The 17,194-nt window shown below is 36.7% G+C and overlaps 1 protein-coding gene across 1 annotated transcript in view; it reads left to right on the forward strand.

Moving 5' to 3' along the window:
• The window catches only part of ADAMTS20 (ADAM metallopeptidase with thrombospondin type 1 motif 20), an 86,778-nt gene that overhangs the window by 33,817 nt on the left and 35,767 nt on the right, over window positions 1–17,194 (forward strand). Inside the window, exons 12-21 of the mRNA XM_033058731.1 lie at window positions 4,401–4,546; window positions 5,910–6,091; window positions 6,188–6,324; window positions 7,440–7,557; window positions 12,222–12,317; window positions 13,535–13,701; window positions 13,811–13,940; window positions 15,029–15,155; window positions 15,835–16,045; window positions 16,533–16,697. Of these exons, the coding sequence (XP_032914622.1) occupies window positions 4,401–4,546; window positions 5,910–6,091; window positions 6,188–6,324; window positions 7,440–7,557; window positions 12,222–12,317; window positions 13,535–13,701; window positions 13,811–13,940; window positions 15,029–15,155; window positions 15,835–16,045; window positions 16,533–16,697 (1,479 nt within the window). The remainder of the gene's footprint in view (window positions 1–4,400; window positions 4,547–5,909; window positions 6,092–6,187; window positions 6,325–7,439; window positions 7,558–12,221; window positions 12,318–13,534; window positions 13,702–13,810; window positions 13,941–15,028; window positions 15,156–15,834; window positions 16,046–16,532; window positions 16,698–17,194) is intronic.

The following is a 17,194-nucleotide window of genomic DNA, read 5'->3' on the forward strand; positions in this document are numbered from 1 at the left end:
GTGGCATTCTCAGAACAAGTCTTTATTGCTATGAAAATAACAGCAAAAGTACACAATAAATTGTAAGTGGTTTATTATTTTTGAGGTACTCTGATCCTTCCTGGATTCCTGAGGAATACAGAAATATGCCCATATTCTCTTGATTGCTTGAGCATTGGAATGGAGAGGAAGGAGGTTGTTATATGATTCTGACCCAAACTTTTCTGCGTTCTGGGGATATCCCAGTGTTCTACATGATGGCAGTTTAAACACTGAAAAAAACCAACTGTCACTGAAGTTTGGAAAATATCTTTAACAGCAAGAAAGAATTCACATGATACAAGTAACAGTTGCATTGGAAAGCATGTGCCTTTTTGTCTTTTAGAGGCATGTTAATCAATTCTATTCACTGTAGATATGTAGTGTATATTGAGCTAACATCTAAAAATATTCAGAATAGCTATTGCGTAAATTAAGATTTCATCCTAGTCCTTTTGGCATAGAGGACAGGGATACAGGGGCAACTGAGAATGGGAATGCAGAGCAAAAGAGAATTGCTTTGAACAGTAGAAGAAATACCCATCCAATTCTGAAGTATGTTTGCTGTTCTTCACTTGTAGGTAGTGCCCATTTATTGATTGCTATTAAGAATTGTTTCATAGCTTGACTACCTCATGAATATAATACATGAACATATTGAATCTGAAAGAATAAATCATTTTATGTATATATATATGTAAAGTAAGTACAAAGAGTCAGATGGATTTTATCAGAGTTGGGGATACAGGAATATGTTCACCATCTGGAAAGCAGCAGAACTGTAAGAACAGAGTAAAGTGTGAGTTCAAACCATTTATTTTTTTTCTGCAAACTGGGATTTCTGTGAAGTATTTTTCTCTGAGCTATAATTTCAGAAAAATTAAAAGTTTCAAGGGAAAAATAAAGTATGAAGGTTTTTTTACAAGAAAAAAATTGAAAACATTGAAAAATTCAAGTAGTATGGGTTTTGTAGATAATGTCATTTGAGTAATAAATGTAGACTCATCTGAGAATCCTCACCGCAGAGATAAAGACCTGCGATGCTTTGGTAACAACTTCAGTTAGAGTTCTTTCCAAGCTCTTTCTTCTGCCATGTATGCTCGTTTCATTAACTACTCTGCTTTAGTTCATTTTATGTTCCTTAGGGTCCCACTCCTCATCTTGGTGGGCTCTGTAGGAGGGCTGATTTCAGAGGAGCTCCAGGTCTGCTCTACATGCATCTACCTCTCTCCTTGATTCAGTCAAAGTTGAGCATAGGCTGTCAAGTAATGCTTTAATAATTTCTTTCAAAGTTGCTTTCCTGGAAATCTAGCAAGTTCAGTAAGAGATAAATTGGAAGGTCTCAAAATCAATTTATCAAATCATAGGTTAATCCATAGGAAAGACTCAAAGTTATGAGAAGATTATTAATGAAAACAAATCTGGGTACCCATAGGTTTGTTGATTCCAAATTTGGAACCTTTCTAGGCTTTTTGACAGAAAACCAACTGTTGATCTTGACTAGAGAAGCCTTGCCACTTGCTGTAATCTGGAATTATGTGTGATACCCACTTTACTTTATGCATGTGCTATATTTGCCATAAAAAATGTAAAAAAAAATCATTAGCAATTATATTTAAGTTTATGAAAGCTCTATATATCATATTATTCTCAGTGAAACAATGATTCAAGCCAACACAGAGGAACATCTGGAACATGTCTGGTGCTGGAGTTTTCTACCGTGACTTCATCATGTTGCTTCTGTAGGAATGCAGCAGAATAATAGCTGAGACAAGTTTGTTGAATAGGCTATTAAAATCCCAGATGTGAGCATATGCTTTGCATTTTTATGGATTTAAATTATACTACTGTGGGTATAAAGTTTTGTTTTACAACTTCTTTCTTGAAGTCTCCCTTGAAGTATTGTAAATATTTTTCTGGATGGAAGAACCTAAATTACTAGGTCACTGTCTATATTAGAATGCAGTATGTGTTTTGTGAAGGAGGATTTAGACTCTTCAGTGTATAGTGAAAAAAATTATTTCCTGAGATGCTTAGGACAGTTCTTGAAAAGGCAAGTTCTTCATGTTCCTCCTTTACCTTATGGATGGACTATGTAGAAAGTCTGCCTTTGATTGTTAGAAATTTGAGGTTAGGTACTAAAAGGCTTGGATGTGAAGGTACCTGAGGCTGTCTTGGAAAAAAAAGTAAAACAAAAAAACAGACATCAACAAAAAAAAAACCCAAACAGTAAGGACTACAGTGAGAATTCATATGCAGAGAAATAATGGTGGCTTTTTGGTTTTAAGTTAAAGCTTTAGTTTTAGTGTTAAGTGATGATCTGGACAATTGATTGGATCATTTGCGCAGTTCTGTGCCAAGGTCTAGCTTTTGTTCTGTGCTTGCTTTGGGTGTGAGAATCACCTGGAATGATCATATTCTTAGGGGCAGGCATTGAGAGCTTAAAAGATACAGCCTATATGCAAGAGTTGGTGTGACAAGGAATTACACAGGCAGGCAATTTTATCATCAGATTGAACTAGGAACTCTGGCAGAAGCCTGAAAAGAGAACCTGATTCTGTCATAAATTCCTATTTTGAGAAAAAAATGGTTGATAGCATGTGAACATAAGCATCAATATAACAAAAACATATATTAATTAGGAAAAAATTGTATCTAGGGGTTATTTTAGCCAGTGATGAAACCACTGAACAGATTTGAGTTTTGTGCCAGTCAGCTATATTCAGAAAGACTATGTTCAGCGAAGTTTGTTTCTTGATAGTTTGTACAACAAATTTGTAATAACTCTTAAGAAATTCTATGTAATGTTTAAATTAATTGTAAAAACATGGAGGTTTAATTCTTGTTTTATTGTTTAATCTTTTGTGTATCAGAGGTTCTTAAATTGTTTTATGTGCCAGAGATGTTACTTATCAAAGTCCTTCTAGAGTTTAAGGTAATTTGAGGCTGTTTAACTTGCAGAGAGGCAAAACCTAGGCTTCAGAAATAACAAGCAGTTGAGTTGATAGAACCTGCTCTAGTGACTGATCCATTTACTATATTTCCTGCAGGGAAAGATGGAATGAACCACTCCCTGTCAATACGACTAGCAGAATCCCTCCTGACAACAAACCTAATTAATGGATGGTCTAATCCTGAGTGTGCAAACAGGCATCAAAAATAAAGAATTCTCTCTGTTATATATGAGCACTGACCCCATATATTCAGTCCTGGCCAGTGTCTCGTCTCCAGATGAGGGCAGTCTTTGATGCCTCAGAAGGTGTTTGAAGTCAAGGACAAAGTTGACACATTTTCCACGTAGAAGTCAGCAGGATATATAGCACTGAAATGATAGTATATAGTAAATATTCTATTTTAGTATGTAGACTATTCCACTATGTTGTGATCAAATACACATATTTGCAGTCAGGAACAGGGATAGCAAATACTTAGAAGCAAGATATTGATGTTTCTGGGGGAATAAAAAGGTAGTTACTTTCTATAAATAATAAAAGTTTACAGTTATGATGTGATGAAGTCTCATAACTGACATGACCACAACAAAATAATCTTGCAGTCTTTGTCTTCTTAATAATGTCAGTCCCAGCAGATGAAATTAAAATTCCTCCTTTATGCAATTTTTTAGTGGAAATAGGTAGTTCTTTACCAAGAATAAGATCTAAAGTAACAGAATAGGCATTGCAATGTAGTATCTTGCTCTAAGAATTATTATTTCTATGCTATTAGTTTTTAAAATTTAACTATTAATTCAATTTTAATGTTAATAGCTTTGTTAAATTAGTAACAAATAAAAAAATCATAGCATATAAATAAATTAAAATATTTTACACTTTTTGTTATGGGTGTAAAAGTCTGAGCTCAAGAATGAATCTATAGCATCATCTTACTTTACTTAATCAAGGTCTTAAATGCTTGTCTGCTTTTTCCAAACAATCCCATTAGATAGTTAGCTTTTGAAATGTTCAAAACACCCTGATTTTCTTGGTGGTTTCTTATAATTTTTCCTTTTTTGTATCAGCACGAATTCAAAATTAAATTGAAAAAACTTGTATATAAAAGACTATTGTAAATCTATTTTTGGACTTTATGATAAAAATGTATCAGGAATTCAAGATCTTTTAGAGATATTTGGATAAAGTGACAAGACAGATAAATATTCAATATCCAATATCCAATAGATTTCTAGAGATCAAAGAGCTCTAGATTGCATTTTTAAAAGCATGACTGCTGGGTAAGTTGTCTTAAAGGAAATTAAACATTTTAGAAAATACCCAGATCCAGATAAGAGTAGTGAGAGCTTAAATTTTGTTCTTTTTGTGCCTTAAATATACAGTAACCTTTTGCTTGAACTATGAATTGTATTTTGTTTTTCAACTGTGCAGCACTGCCGCCATGGAATTTGTGTGAGCAGAGAAATGGAGCTGCGTCCTGTAGATGGAGAATGGGGACCATGGGGACCTTATAGCTCGTGCTCAAGAACTTGTGGAGGTGGAATCAAGAGCACCACCAGGCTGTGTAATCGACCAGAGTATGGTTTTTAATTGTGTTTTACATTTTTTATTATGTTTCAATGTGTTTAACATTTACGTAATGAGGGTATTGAAAAATTATGGATTGGCTCAAAATAAATAGAGGTATTGTGGGCTGTGCAAATCAGTTGGAGGTACCAATAAAAAATGCTTGTTTCAGTCATGTTTGGAAAGAGATAAGTTTACAGACTCCAATATGCAGAGAATTTTTAGATTACTCATGTCTTTCAGCAATATTATCCATTCTTGCAGCTGTTTCTAAAAACTTAGTTTGGCAGAGTTTTTTTTCTAGATTTACTCAACTGTTGAGGTTTCTTTAAACATTAGATGCTTTCTTTGCAGTAAGAACTGCAAAAATAGATATACATGTTGCCTACTAATCTCTTTAGTGAAACATTTTATTTGCTTTAAGACTTTTCCACAGAATCACCACCAATAACAACCCACAAGGAGCACTGGTTATAAAAGAGACATTTAAAACTTACCTTTATAACTAGAAAATTACACTGACTGAATAACTCCATGTGGATTTTCTTCTCTGTAATAAAAGTCAAGGAGAACCTTACCCTTAACTTGTCAAGAAGCAGAACCACAGCTGGTGCCTGAGTAGTTTCAGGGTTTTTCTAGAAAATCATGTCAGCTTGATATTATCAGTAGGATAAAGGAACTTCAATCAAACAGCCCAGGTTATTTTATTTTCTCTGATGAGTAAGAGGCAGTAGACTAGATTGCCATTCAATAATGCCTCTTTCAGCGTGTAGTGATTGATAGTATCAATATGCTGTTGATTTATTCTTTTTTCTTCCCCAAGGACATAATAATACTGAATTATTTTTTGTCAGCGTTTATAGCTATTAAAATGTATTTTAGACTTTACAGTAAATGGGGTATATTCCACAATTTCCCCTTTTAATTCTTTTGATCCCCAAAGTGAAAGCAATATTAGGACTACAGAAAAGACTGTGCCAGCTCCTAATGGTCTTCTTTCTTTGTCACTCTGTAAAATAATAATTTCAAATTACCGAGGGAAGTGTTGCTTGTATAAAAATTTTACTGTAATCTCAGCTAAATTGATAAAAACATTAAAATTATTATGGTTATAGCTGGAAGAGAAGTAAAAATAATAATGCATTCAATAAACTCTAGCAAGATTACCACCTCAACAACAGTATTTTGCAAGGATTGGGCTTATTTTGGGTGTAATTGAGTGCACAATAGAAACTCAGTGTGAGTGGGTAGGTCAGTTATACAGCTGACAGAATGCTGTGGGAGATTTTCCTCTTTGGATAAGGGGCTGTGAGGCTGTTTCTTGTGAAAAATAGCAATTTTAGAAAATGAGTTTTGCATTTACTTTTATTTTAGGCCAAGAAATGGAGGAAAGTACTGTGTTGGTCGCAGGATGAAATTTCGGTCCTGTAATACTGATTCATGTCCAAAAGGCAAAAAAGATTTTCGGGAGCAACAGTGCTCTGAATTTGATGGCAAACACTTTAATATCAATGGTCTTACCTCTGCTGTTCGCTGGCTTCCAAAATACAGTGGTAGTAAGTAATTACACATCTTTGTAATTAACACAATGAAAATGTTGTTTTAAATAAAGTTTTAAAACAGACAAGAAACCTCTTGGATTTTCTTTCCAGTTTCTATGAAAGATCGCTGTAAACTTTTTTGCCGAGTTTCTGGAACAACTTCCTACTATCAGCTGAAGGACAGAGTTGCTGATGGTACTCCCTGTGGAGCAGAAACCAATGACCTTTGTGTTCAAGGCTTATGCAGGGTATTTAAATCTAAACTTATTAATTATTAAAATCAATTTTAACAGGAGGTAAAGTAGATATTAAATATTAATACAATTTAACATTACTGAAAACATGATGTTCTGAGTTCACTGAAGCTAATTTTATTACCTATCAAATTAAAGATCTGAAAATGGAAGTAATTAAGTTAAGAACATATAGTTGAATCTGAAGACTCACACTTGCCTTATTAGGCCTCATATGTGAAAGAGTTAATATTGTTCAAGTGAGCGGTGAGAAACTGATTCAAAATTAGCATAAAGGGAGGAAAGAAGCATGCTGTGTGATTATTGGCATTGTATTTTCTGCTACCAAAGAACTAAATAGTAAAAAATCCAAGGGTAGTTAGACTATGTAATTATTACTTTACTGTAATAGCAGGAGGAACTGACCCTTAAATGAATTCAGTGCTCTTTGCTCAATAGCGACTATGGCATTTGCCACAAGATTTTGTTGAGAGAAGCAAGGTGCTGTATTTTAACCATTCAAAACTTTTTTATTGGGCCTTCTTGAGGTTTTGCTGATTGCAGTGAAACTGAGCAAATTCAGAACAAGGAGAAAATATAGAGTATTTTTATATGGTTGAATAAAGAGGAAATGCAAGAGAATTGTCCTGTTTATCATAGTTCAAAAAACTCAATTTAAGTAAAGATACATAAACAAAAATTGTGCTTGTATTAGTTTAACCAACACAGTCTATGTATTCCTTTGCTTCTTTTCAATAATGACAGACTTTAAATTAATTGATGACCATGTATATATACATGCTGCTTTTAGACTTCCAAGACTTTTAATGTAAATATAAATTAAAATGCATAAATTATGTTGATTTTCTAACACAAAATCTTTATGTACTGTTATGTATTTTTATGCAGCTCTTAATAAATGGAGTGATTGGCAGTGCACCATTCTATTTTGCTCTTATATTGCACAATCCAAAACCAATGATGGCTTTTAATGAATTTCCAAGGAAGACTAGATGCATACAGTGAACAACAATATTTTGGGGTAGTGGGAAGCTTACATTACTTTTTTTTCATTATTTGCCATTGGACTGAGTGACACAGGGCCTTTTTATTTTTATTATTTGTTGTAGCAAGCAGGCTGTGATCATGTTTTGAATTCGAAGGCAAGGAGAGACAAATGTGGAATCTGTGGTGGTGATAATTCTTCATGTAAGACACTTGCAGGTACTTTCAACAGTGCTCATTATGGTATGTTTGTTTTGCCTTTTTTTAAATCTTAATGCATACTTCACTTTGGCTTAGAAATTATTCTTTACATTTCAGGAAGCAGGATTTCAGTGTATGTTCTTTAGGGCCTCTATCAACAAAAAGTACCTTTGATTTTCAGTCACATTCCCTTTCAAGGATGCAGAGGCAAACACTATTACATTCTAACCTACTCAAGTAAAAAAAAAAAAAAATAACCTCCTCAAAGGTCAGAACCAAAAATAAAATAAATTATGAAAGTAAAAGTACTTTAAAAGGATGAATGCTTCCTGCTTTGTACTTTTGCATTCTCTGATCTGAAACTTTGCACCTGAAGGACATATTGCAGTGTCATTTAGAGCGTGTAAAGAAAGAACAAGAAATTTGTGTTGTGAGCAGCTGATGAGGTTCCTTTTCTCCTAGAGTGAAAAATACAACCTGTGAAATGTGAGCCTCCTCCTTCCAGAGAATGGGGGTAACTATTTTTCCTCTTTGTTGACAGGTAGCGAATGAGAAAGTTGTGAATAATACTGGTATTTTTTGTTTACTTGATTTAGTTTCTCTAATAGAGCTACCGATAGTTCTTCTATATGTAGTCTTGTCTGTGAGGTATGGAGAGCCTACTGTGTGTGTAGCAGTGCAATTAAGTAGTTAGAGCACAGAACATAGGGACAGAAGTCTCCAGGCTAATGTCAGCCTAGAGGCTCCTTCATGCCACTTCACTGGTTGAAAGAGACCATGGGTGAAGTGAAAATGATACTTGGAGAGCTGCCAAATAGGATCTTCATAGACCAAAGGGATTGCTGCTGAAGAGGAAGGTATGCCAAGTATCCTGTTGGATTTTTTTTTCTCCTGGCTGAAGGCACACAGGCATCAAAATTACCAAAAAAATTATACAGTTACCCTTCCCATACAAATACATGTATTTATTCTTGTGTCTCTCCTGAGAAGCTGCTTATAGATAGCACATGAATTCTGCCACACACACATTTGTTACAAGTCAAGTGACCATTATGTGAAACTGCTATTATACAAATATGGTCAAGACTGTCACTCTCTCCTATTTAATGACTTTCCATTGTCACAGACTTACTTGCTTCAAATTGAAGTTGGAGGGGAAAAAAGCCCTTATGTTGTGAGATGAGGAAAACCTTGAGTTATGATTTGGTTTTGTAGTTTAAGGAATGTTTTAAATTATGTTCAAATTATTGAATTATAGCATATAAGAGATAATACTGAGTTATATCAATGAACAGTATGCTGAACATTTGGGATTATCACACAGGGTGTGCTCAAGTAGGAATACAGCTATGCAAACAAGAAAATGTAGTCAGCTGATCACTAAAACTCCAGTTTCCATGGGAGGTCTAGACATCCCTAGGCTAATGACTGAAGGCATTGTCTGAGGAAATACTATTTTCCAAAACAATTCTGAATTTAGGTCAAGCTAAGTATTCTGATGTGCACTTCATCTTTTTCTTTTAACTTCATTTGGTTCCCTTTCAAAGTGAAATGAGCCATTTTACTAAGGCAGAATTTGGAATTGATAATGGCAGCCTGTGGTATGTGCTTATATTCATGCAGTTATGATGTTGTCAGTAACTGTGTAAACAGTAGTGAAGAAATAATCAAAAATTCCTCACAGCAAAATACTAATTTACTTGGCTTCCATTTTAGGAATGGTAATCTAATTATGTACACATTATTACTATGTTGGCTATTATTACTGAATCAAATTAGAGTATCTGAGGCTTTCCTGAACAATGGTCATTCTCAGTGTCCTAGTGTGTGATTTATTCTCTTTGTGTATCCTTGACAACATGCTATGCAGTTTTGTTTATAGTTTCCTCCTGTATTTTGTCTTCTTTTATTCTCTTACCACAAGGTCTTCAGTGTGTGAGATGAGGGGTTTTTTAAACTCTGTTTTGGTTTTCTTCCCAGTATGTTGAAAGATGACCAAACTGTGTATTTATCCAGAGCATGCATCTTGTCAATTTGCAATTGCAGTGCTGCCCCCAGCTGGTAAATGTGATGGACCTGTAATTAGATTAAATCTTCATTTAAATGCATGGCATAGTTTTAATAGATTAAAAGCACTTGGAAGTTAATGAAATATGAAATTTGTCATGGCTTAACCCCAGCTGGAACCACACAGCCAGTCACTCATTCACTACCTCCCAGTGGGATGGGAGAGAGAACTGGAAGAATAAAAGTGAGAAAACTCAGATGGTTCAGATAAAGACACTTCAATAGTAAAGCAAAAGCTGTGCATGCAAAGCATAGCAAGAATTGGTTCACCACTTCCCATGGGCAGGCAGGTGTCCAACCAGGAAAGCAGGGCTGTATCATGCATAATAGTGAATTGGGAAGACAAATGCCTCACTCTGGATCATCCCTCCTTCCTTCTTTCCCCAGTTTCATGTGCCCAGCATGATGCCATATGGTCTGGGGTATCCCTGTGGTCGACTGGGGTCCATCTGTACGCCCTGTACACAACTCCTGGTGCACCCCCAGCCTCCTCACTGATGGAGTGGGGTGAGAGGCAGAAGAGGCCTTGCTCTGCCCAGCAACAACTAGAACATCACTGAATTATCAACATTTTCCATCACAAATCCAAAACAGAGCCCCTACCAGCTATTGTGAAGAAAAGTAACTCTATCCCAGTCAAACTCAGTACAAAGTGAAAAGGATATTTCCATTTAAATTTTTACCCACAGAGCTGCATAAACTAAAACCACAGTAATATTGTTAAACACAGTGAAATAGCTGAAAAAATGATTAAAACTTTTATTAATATCTCAGATTACATTTGTATTTATTATTCGTTTCCAGTGTTTGCCATATTCAGTTTTTCTCAGCTGTAAGTGTCCTTTTGAATTCATGGTTAGCATCTGTGAGAAGTATGTTTGCATTTTTTAGGTTTATGTGCAGTGAGACTTCTTTTTTTTTTTAAAGTAGATTTTGATGCACCTTATTTTGTTACCTGATGGCAAGATTACCATAATGTTACTTGGAGATATTACAAGAAATGGTGACTAATTTCTGAAGCATTTGTACTTTGAAGGGAGTGCACTCAATATTTTAAGCAGAAGAAGGTGGATCAATCATGGCCAGTTTAACAGCTCTGTCTACCTCTGCATACAGATGGACTGCAACATGGCAGTATTTTAGCATTTAAGATTCGTTCTTTAGTGTGCTGTCTTGAAATACTCTTGTGAGAGAAAAGCTACTCAATATCATAAACAGGGAATGGAGATATTTCATGTTAAGTGACTTAGCCAGATTTTTGTAAAAGTTTAAATTTTGAGCAGTCACAGTGTTTCCTGAGTCCCTCTTGATATACTTGACTGCTTTCTAGAGAGTCCCTGTTGATGTACTTGACTGCTTTCTAGAGTACAGTAAATTCACGAATACAAGCCGCACTGACTATAAGCCGCATCTCTGGGTGTTGGCAAATATTTCGGTTTTTGTCCATAGATAAGCCGCACCCGAATATAAGCCGCTTTGTCGTTCGCAGCGAGGACCCGCGTGCAATTAGTAACAGAACCGCGGGAGGGCGGGGTTTACTGGCTGAGCTAAGGCTGTGCAGGCTCGGCCCGCTAGGGGCCGCTGACAGGGCCAGGTGGTCCAGCACGGTGCTGCAGCTCGGGGCCGGCCGCCGCTGCCTCTGGGCTCGGTCACCCCGGGTCGGCGCTGCCCCGCGGTGGCAGGCAGGGACGGAGCTTCCCCTGCTCCTACGGCAGCGGCGGCGGGCGGGGACGGAGCTTTCCCGCGCCTGTGGCGCCGGCGGCGGGCAGGGACGGAGTTTCCCCGCTCCTGCCGCGGCGGCGGCGGGCGGGGACAAAGCACCCCGTCGGCTCCCCGAGCCGCGGCAATGGCTGCGCGCGGCTCCCGTCGGCTCCCCGGGCCACAGCAATGGCTTGTGTGGGGCTCCTGTCGGCTCCCCGGGCCGCAGCAATGGCGGCGCGCGCTTCCCCCCCCTCCCTGGGCCGCAACAATGGCTGCGCGGGGCTCCTGTCGGCTCCCCGGGCCGCAGCAATGGCAGCGCAGGCTTCCCCCCGCCTCCCCGGGCCGCAGCAATGGCGGCGCGGGCTTCCCCCCCCCTCCCCGGGCCGCGGTAGGGGCGGCCCGGGTCCCCCCTCTCCTCCCCGGGCCGCGGCAATGGCGACGCCGGGCCCCCCCGTCTCTCCCCTGGGCTGTGGCAGAGGAGGAAAGAGAGCTCTCCCGCCTCTCTCCCCGCCCCCCGTGCTGCCTACAGGGAGCCAGGCTCCACCCGCGGTGCAACAGAGTAGCGATTTGTAACAATCGCAAAATGCCGACTTTGCAACTGCTCGGCTCAGCACTCTGGCAACTTCTGAGGTTGTATTAGCCGCTCCTGATTATTAGCCGCATTTCCGGTTTAGGAGGAAAATCTTAGTCAAATTGGTGCGGCTTGTATTCGTGAAATTACTGTAGTTCTGCTCTCTAGGGATTTTTCTGAGTAGACTGAGCTCCTGTTAGTGGTAAAAAGTTTAATTCACATACCTGAACACAGAACCTAACACTTCCTAACAAATGAAAGCATTCAGTATTGGTTGTCTCTGATGGACTGTAGGGTTTTGCAAATGTGAAAATGTGTTTTCATATTTTCTAATACTTGACTATTTTTGTATATAATTAATTTGCAGGTTACAATGTTGTAGTAAATATTCCCAAAGGAGCAACAAACATTGACGTTCGACAGCACAGCTACTCAGGGAAACCAGAAGATGACAACTACCTTGGTAAAAGCCTCCTGTGTGCAACATTGATGGATGGGTTTTCTGCTTTTGACAAACATCTGCTCTGGATGTATATTATGAGAAGTCTGATAAAGATGTTGGAGAAAATATCGAATTATTTTTTATATCCATTGGCCTGAGTCTCTCTGTAGATACTAGTTTTCAGAAAACTTGCATCTAAATTAGTGAGATGTTAAGATTTGTAGTTCTTAGATGAATGTGTTCATTCATCAGAGAATAATTATAGCACCTTGCATTATTTGTCAATTTTTTACTTTGTTGTCACAATGTTAATTGCAATGCCACAAGTGAACTCAGGAATAATGCAGGTATTTGTTGTTTTAAATCTTGGAAGCGTACACTTAGTTTATGAACAAAGCAGTCTGACCACCAGCAAACTTACCAGTAGTCTCATATTTCTCTTTTTCCATTATGTCTGGTACATAAAGAATATAAAAGTCATCACATGTTGATAGATTTGCAAGTGTGTGTAGGCAACAAAGAACTCATAAGTACATCCTACTAAAAATCTTGGTTGTTCTATTTCACAGTAGGAACATTGTATCTGAAGTGCCTAAAAAATATCGAAGCCTATTTACCTTCTGTCTCTTCTTCCATTGTCATCCTAGCCAGCAAACTTCAGAATTTTCAAAATGTTTTCCTTGTCACCTGTTACCCAGAAACAACCCTTGGCCCCTGACATCAGCTTCCATTTCAAATGTAGTAATGCCTTAATAGCATCTTGTACTATAAATTTTACCTTATTTTAAAAATGTTTAACTTGTCATTAATATTTTTATTGCTAATAGGTCACTGTATTAAATTACTATCACAAATGCTTAATAATTTATTTTTATTTTTTAGTTTACTTTTAAAAGCCACTCCACTAGAAGTAGCTGTAGCAAGTACAAGGATGTGGGCTGTAGAGTTGATCGGAAATACCAATAATTATTGTTTCCTTCTGCAATAGCAGAACCTAGACAAATTTAAAAGCCAGGACTGCAGTCAGCCCATCAGCAGAATATAATCCAGAGAAAATCCATGGCTTAGAAAATCCATGACCACTGCTTAGTGGAAGCTAGTAATGATTAGGATTGAATTCATTAATTTTACTGTTTTGTGCGACTTTTACGTTGACTAAAATAAAGCTGTGTGTTGGTGAGATTTTTTGATAGAACCCTTTAACTAAATAGGTTTTCAATATTTTATTTCATTTACAGCTTTATCAGATATCCATGGAAATTTTATCTTGAATGGAAATTTTGTTGTAAGCATGTCAAAAAGAGAAATCAATATAAAAGGAACCATTTTCGAATACAGTGGTTCAAACAATACAGTAGAACGAATTAACAGCACTGATAGAGTTGAAGAAGAACTAATCTTACAGGTGCATGTTTACTTTTTTCATAAGTTTGAAAACTTCCTACATGATCATTATGTTAATAATTTTATGTTCAAATTCACTGAAAAACAGCTATCATTTTATCTCAATCAAGGTTTTGTGTGTAGGGAATTTATACAACCCTGATGTGCGTTATTCATTCAATGTCCCAATAGAAGATGGAAGTGATCTGTTCACATGGGATCCTTATGGACCCTGGCAAGACTGCAGCAGGATGTGCCAAGGTACTGTGAAGTATTTTTTTCACCAGAACCAAAGACCTTATGGGATTTAGGAAGGGACTCATCTTAAGTTCTCTGACTTTTCACCATTACTTGTAAGGAAGAAACTTGTTACCCTCAGTAAACTTGAAGTTCACTGAACCTTTAAGGACAGAATAGCTTCTGATTTTTGTTTTTGCTATTTTCAGTACTTATGCAGTACAATTCTATATTCAAACCTACATTTGGAGACAGGAGCAGTTTATTAAAAAAGGTTGAACAAAATCTGATACATTCTTTTAAAGTGGTATTTTATGTCTATTAATATTCATTAGGCTTCCATTATACCAGTTCCAGGTGATCACTAATTTGTCTGGTGTCTTTCATACTTATTTATTTGTCTTTTTTCCAAGTTATCTGCTGTCATGGGACAAAGCTGCTTAAAAATATATTTTACTATTTTAAACTGTTACTCTCTAGACCATTCCAGTATAAAAATAAAGCCACAGCATTTACGAAATGTGTATATATATAAAAATGTATGTACAGAGATTTTTGACAAATACTCCTATTAGTGCTAGAAAAACCTGAAAATACATGATGGTGAGATTCTTCTGGTTTTGAATCAGGCTGTACACATGCTCATATACTAGAGAAGCAGAACAACTATCAAGGTATTTCTCCCACAATTTCAAATCTTTTAGGTACACTGTGGTCAAATTTTCTGCTTCTTTAAGGGAAAGGATCACAAGTTAACATGTGGTTAACATCTAAGGTAACATGGTGGTTTAGGAAATATGTTAATTAGCAGGACATACAAATTAGCATTTGGAATACTTAGCCTGATGAGTAAATGGACTGCTACACTTCTGTAATTTCTCTGGAAGTTGATATCATGTGACATCACTGTAGCTGGAAGGTGGAAAAGGTGACTGGGAAAGGTCGTTCTCCACCTGGAATGTAGCGAGCAGCACAAAGGAGCATGGTTGTGCAGAATCTGCTGTATACAGAAATTTGTCTTAATGGGATAGCTCAGTTCCTAAATGATGAATGCAATCCATAAGGCAGTCTTATTTTAGCTCTTTATTTACTTATTTTGATGCTTTTTCAAGGTATTCGAAGGAGAAGAATGACATGTATACGTAAAAGTGATCATGTGGTAGTGTCTGATCAAAGATGTGAGCTTTTACCCCCTGTACCAAGTGTCTTTGAGGAGTGTAATACAGAGTGTGAATTAAGGTAAAAAGGATTCCTAACTGATGGAATTATTGTGGTCTTATATGGTTTTATTGATTGACACTGAAACAAGGTAATTCAGATTGCTTTATCCTCTGTTCCTGCATCCTTCTCTTCCTTCCTCATCCTTCCCACCTCTCCTTGTTTTCCTCAAATCTGTTGGTGTAATGGCTTTATACATGATATTTACACCTTCAACTCCATGTAGAACAAGGGTACTTTTCTAATTTTTATTGGTAAAAAACAAAATCTCTTGTTAGACTTGTTCTATATCTACTTGCACAAAAACTAGTACTGCTTATGAAATACATTTTCCACCAGAATTGTACCCACAACTGGAACTAATTTGAAACAGAAATGTGTTTTTGCACTCCAAGATAGCCCACACTGAAATATTCAGAGGATGAAGAGTTAGAATTATAGCTTACATTTTTCAATGTCACCTAGGAGATTAAGAAAAAAGATCTTTTAAATTTGAAAAGTCCTTTTAAGCCTGTGAGTCAAAATCTTCTATTTTGCTTTGAAAATCCAGTCATGAGATAGAGTTTACGGTTTTATTTGTTCCCTAAAGTGCATATCTATATTAGTGTTATAATTCTTGGTACATTCTCTCGGTGCACAGATTGCCATGGTAATATTTTTTAAAACATAGTTAGCTTTCTACAACAGTTTGTCATTTTAGGTGGCACAGTGTTGGCAAAAGTGACTGTACATCAAAGTGTGGCCCAGGACATCGGTCTGTTGAGATCCACTGCATGAAGTACTCTGTTGCAAGAGGTGTCAGTGCTCCAGTGGATGATAAATACTGTGCTGATCAGCAGAAACCACCAGCCAGAGAACCTTGTCATGGTGACTGTATGTTAAGAAGCTGGCACTACACAGAATGGTCAGAGGTACAGATTTAAAACTTTGTAATTGTGTCGTTATAGTTCTGGTTGGCATTCATGCAAAATTTTTATTCCTATTTTTTTATGTTTAATAACTAAAAGGAAACAATGACAAACACAGATAAGTAGAATCAGCTAATACCAACTTTTATATTTCAGCAAATTCCTTATATTTTTATAAGAATGGGTATCTTGTTTGCGGCTTGGTTTTGGATGTCAGCAGGAAAGATCTGGTAATTAAAGGTGTATATTTTATTTACAGTCTTAATGGTTTACTTCTGTACAATTTTGGTTTTGTTCTTTGTTAGAGTTTTATCTTGGAACTATTATACAAAGTAGTGAATTTATCTCAAATGAACATATTAGCATTCTATGGATTAAATGGAGGACACTTTTTTCCCGGCATAATCAATAATGTCTTTTACCTGTAAGACTGATAATGTATTTTGGTTTTATTGTATTCTGTTTCCTGTTTCACAACTATACACCACAGTGTTCCAGGAGCTGTGCAAGAGGTGTCAGAACCAGAGAAGCTTTCTGTATGAACAACTTGGGTCGTCATCTTCCTGACAGGGAATGCCAGGAGCTTCCAAGAGTTGTAACACAGAGTTGCAATGAATTCTTATGTCCAAGCTGGTTGGTTACTGACTGGAGTGAGGTAATGAAACTGTGTAAAACTTAAAGTACATTGGATCCTAGTAATGCATATTAAAATAAGCTGTATTAAAGGTTTAGGAGTTTTATTTTATTTTGAACCAATGGTTATGAAAGTTCTAAACTCCTATGATTTGTCTGATACACATCACAAATCTATGAATGGCATGAGAACTTCTGGGAAATACTCCCAGAATTTATTTTCTCCTTAATTTTGTTACATTAAAATGAGGTAGTGAAGACACATAAAGTAAATGTATTTGCAGTAATTTGCACACCTTCCTTTTTTAAGAAGCAATGAGAACTATACAACTGTTTAATAGAGTTAAATTAATTTTATTATGGGTTAGATGGATATAAAGGAATTGTGGGCAATTTAAACATTTTTCCATGGAAAGCTGTGATATATGCACTATTATTGTATTGCAAATAAACTATCTGCACATAGTTTTCATAACTTCTAGCTTTAGAATTTTAATTGTAATTTTGTTGTGTTAGCAT

This window comes from Catharus ustulatus, chromosome 4 (genome assembly GCF_009819885.2).
Source record: "Catharus ustulatus isolate bCatUst1 chromosome 4, bCatUst1.pri.v2, whole genome shotgun sequence".
Lineage (NCBI taxonomy): Eukaryota > Metazoa > Chordata > Aves > Passeriformes > Turdidae > Catharus > Catharus ustulatus.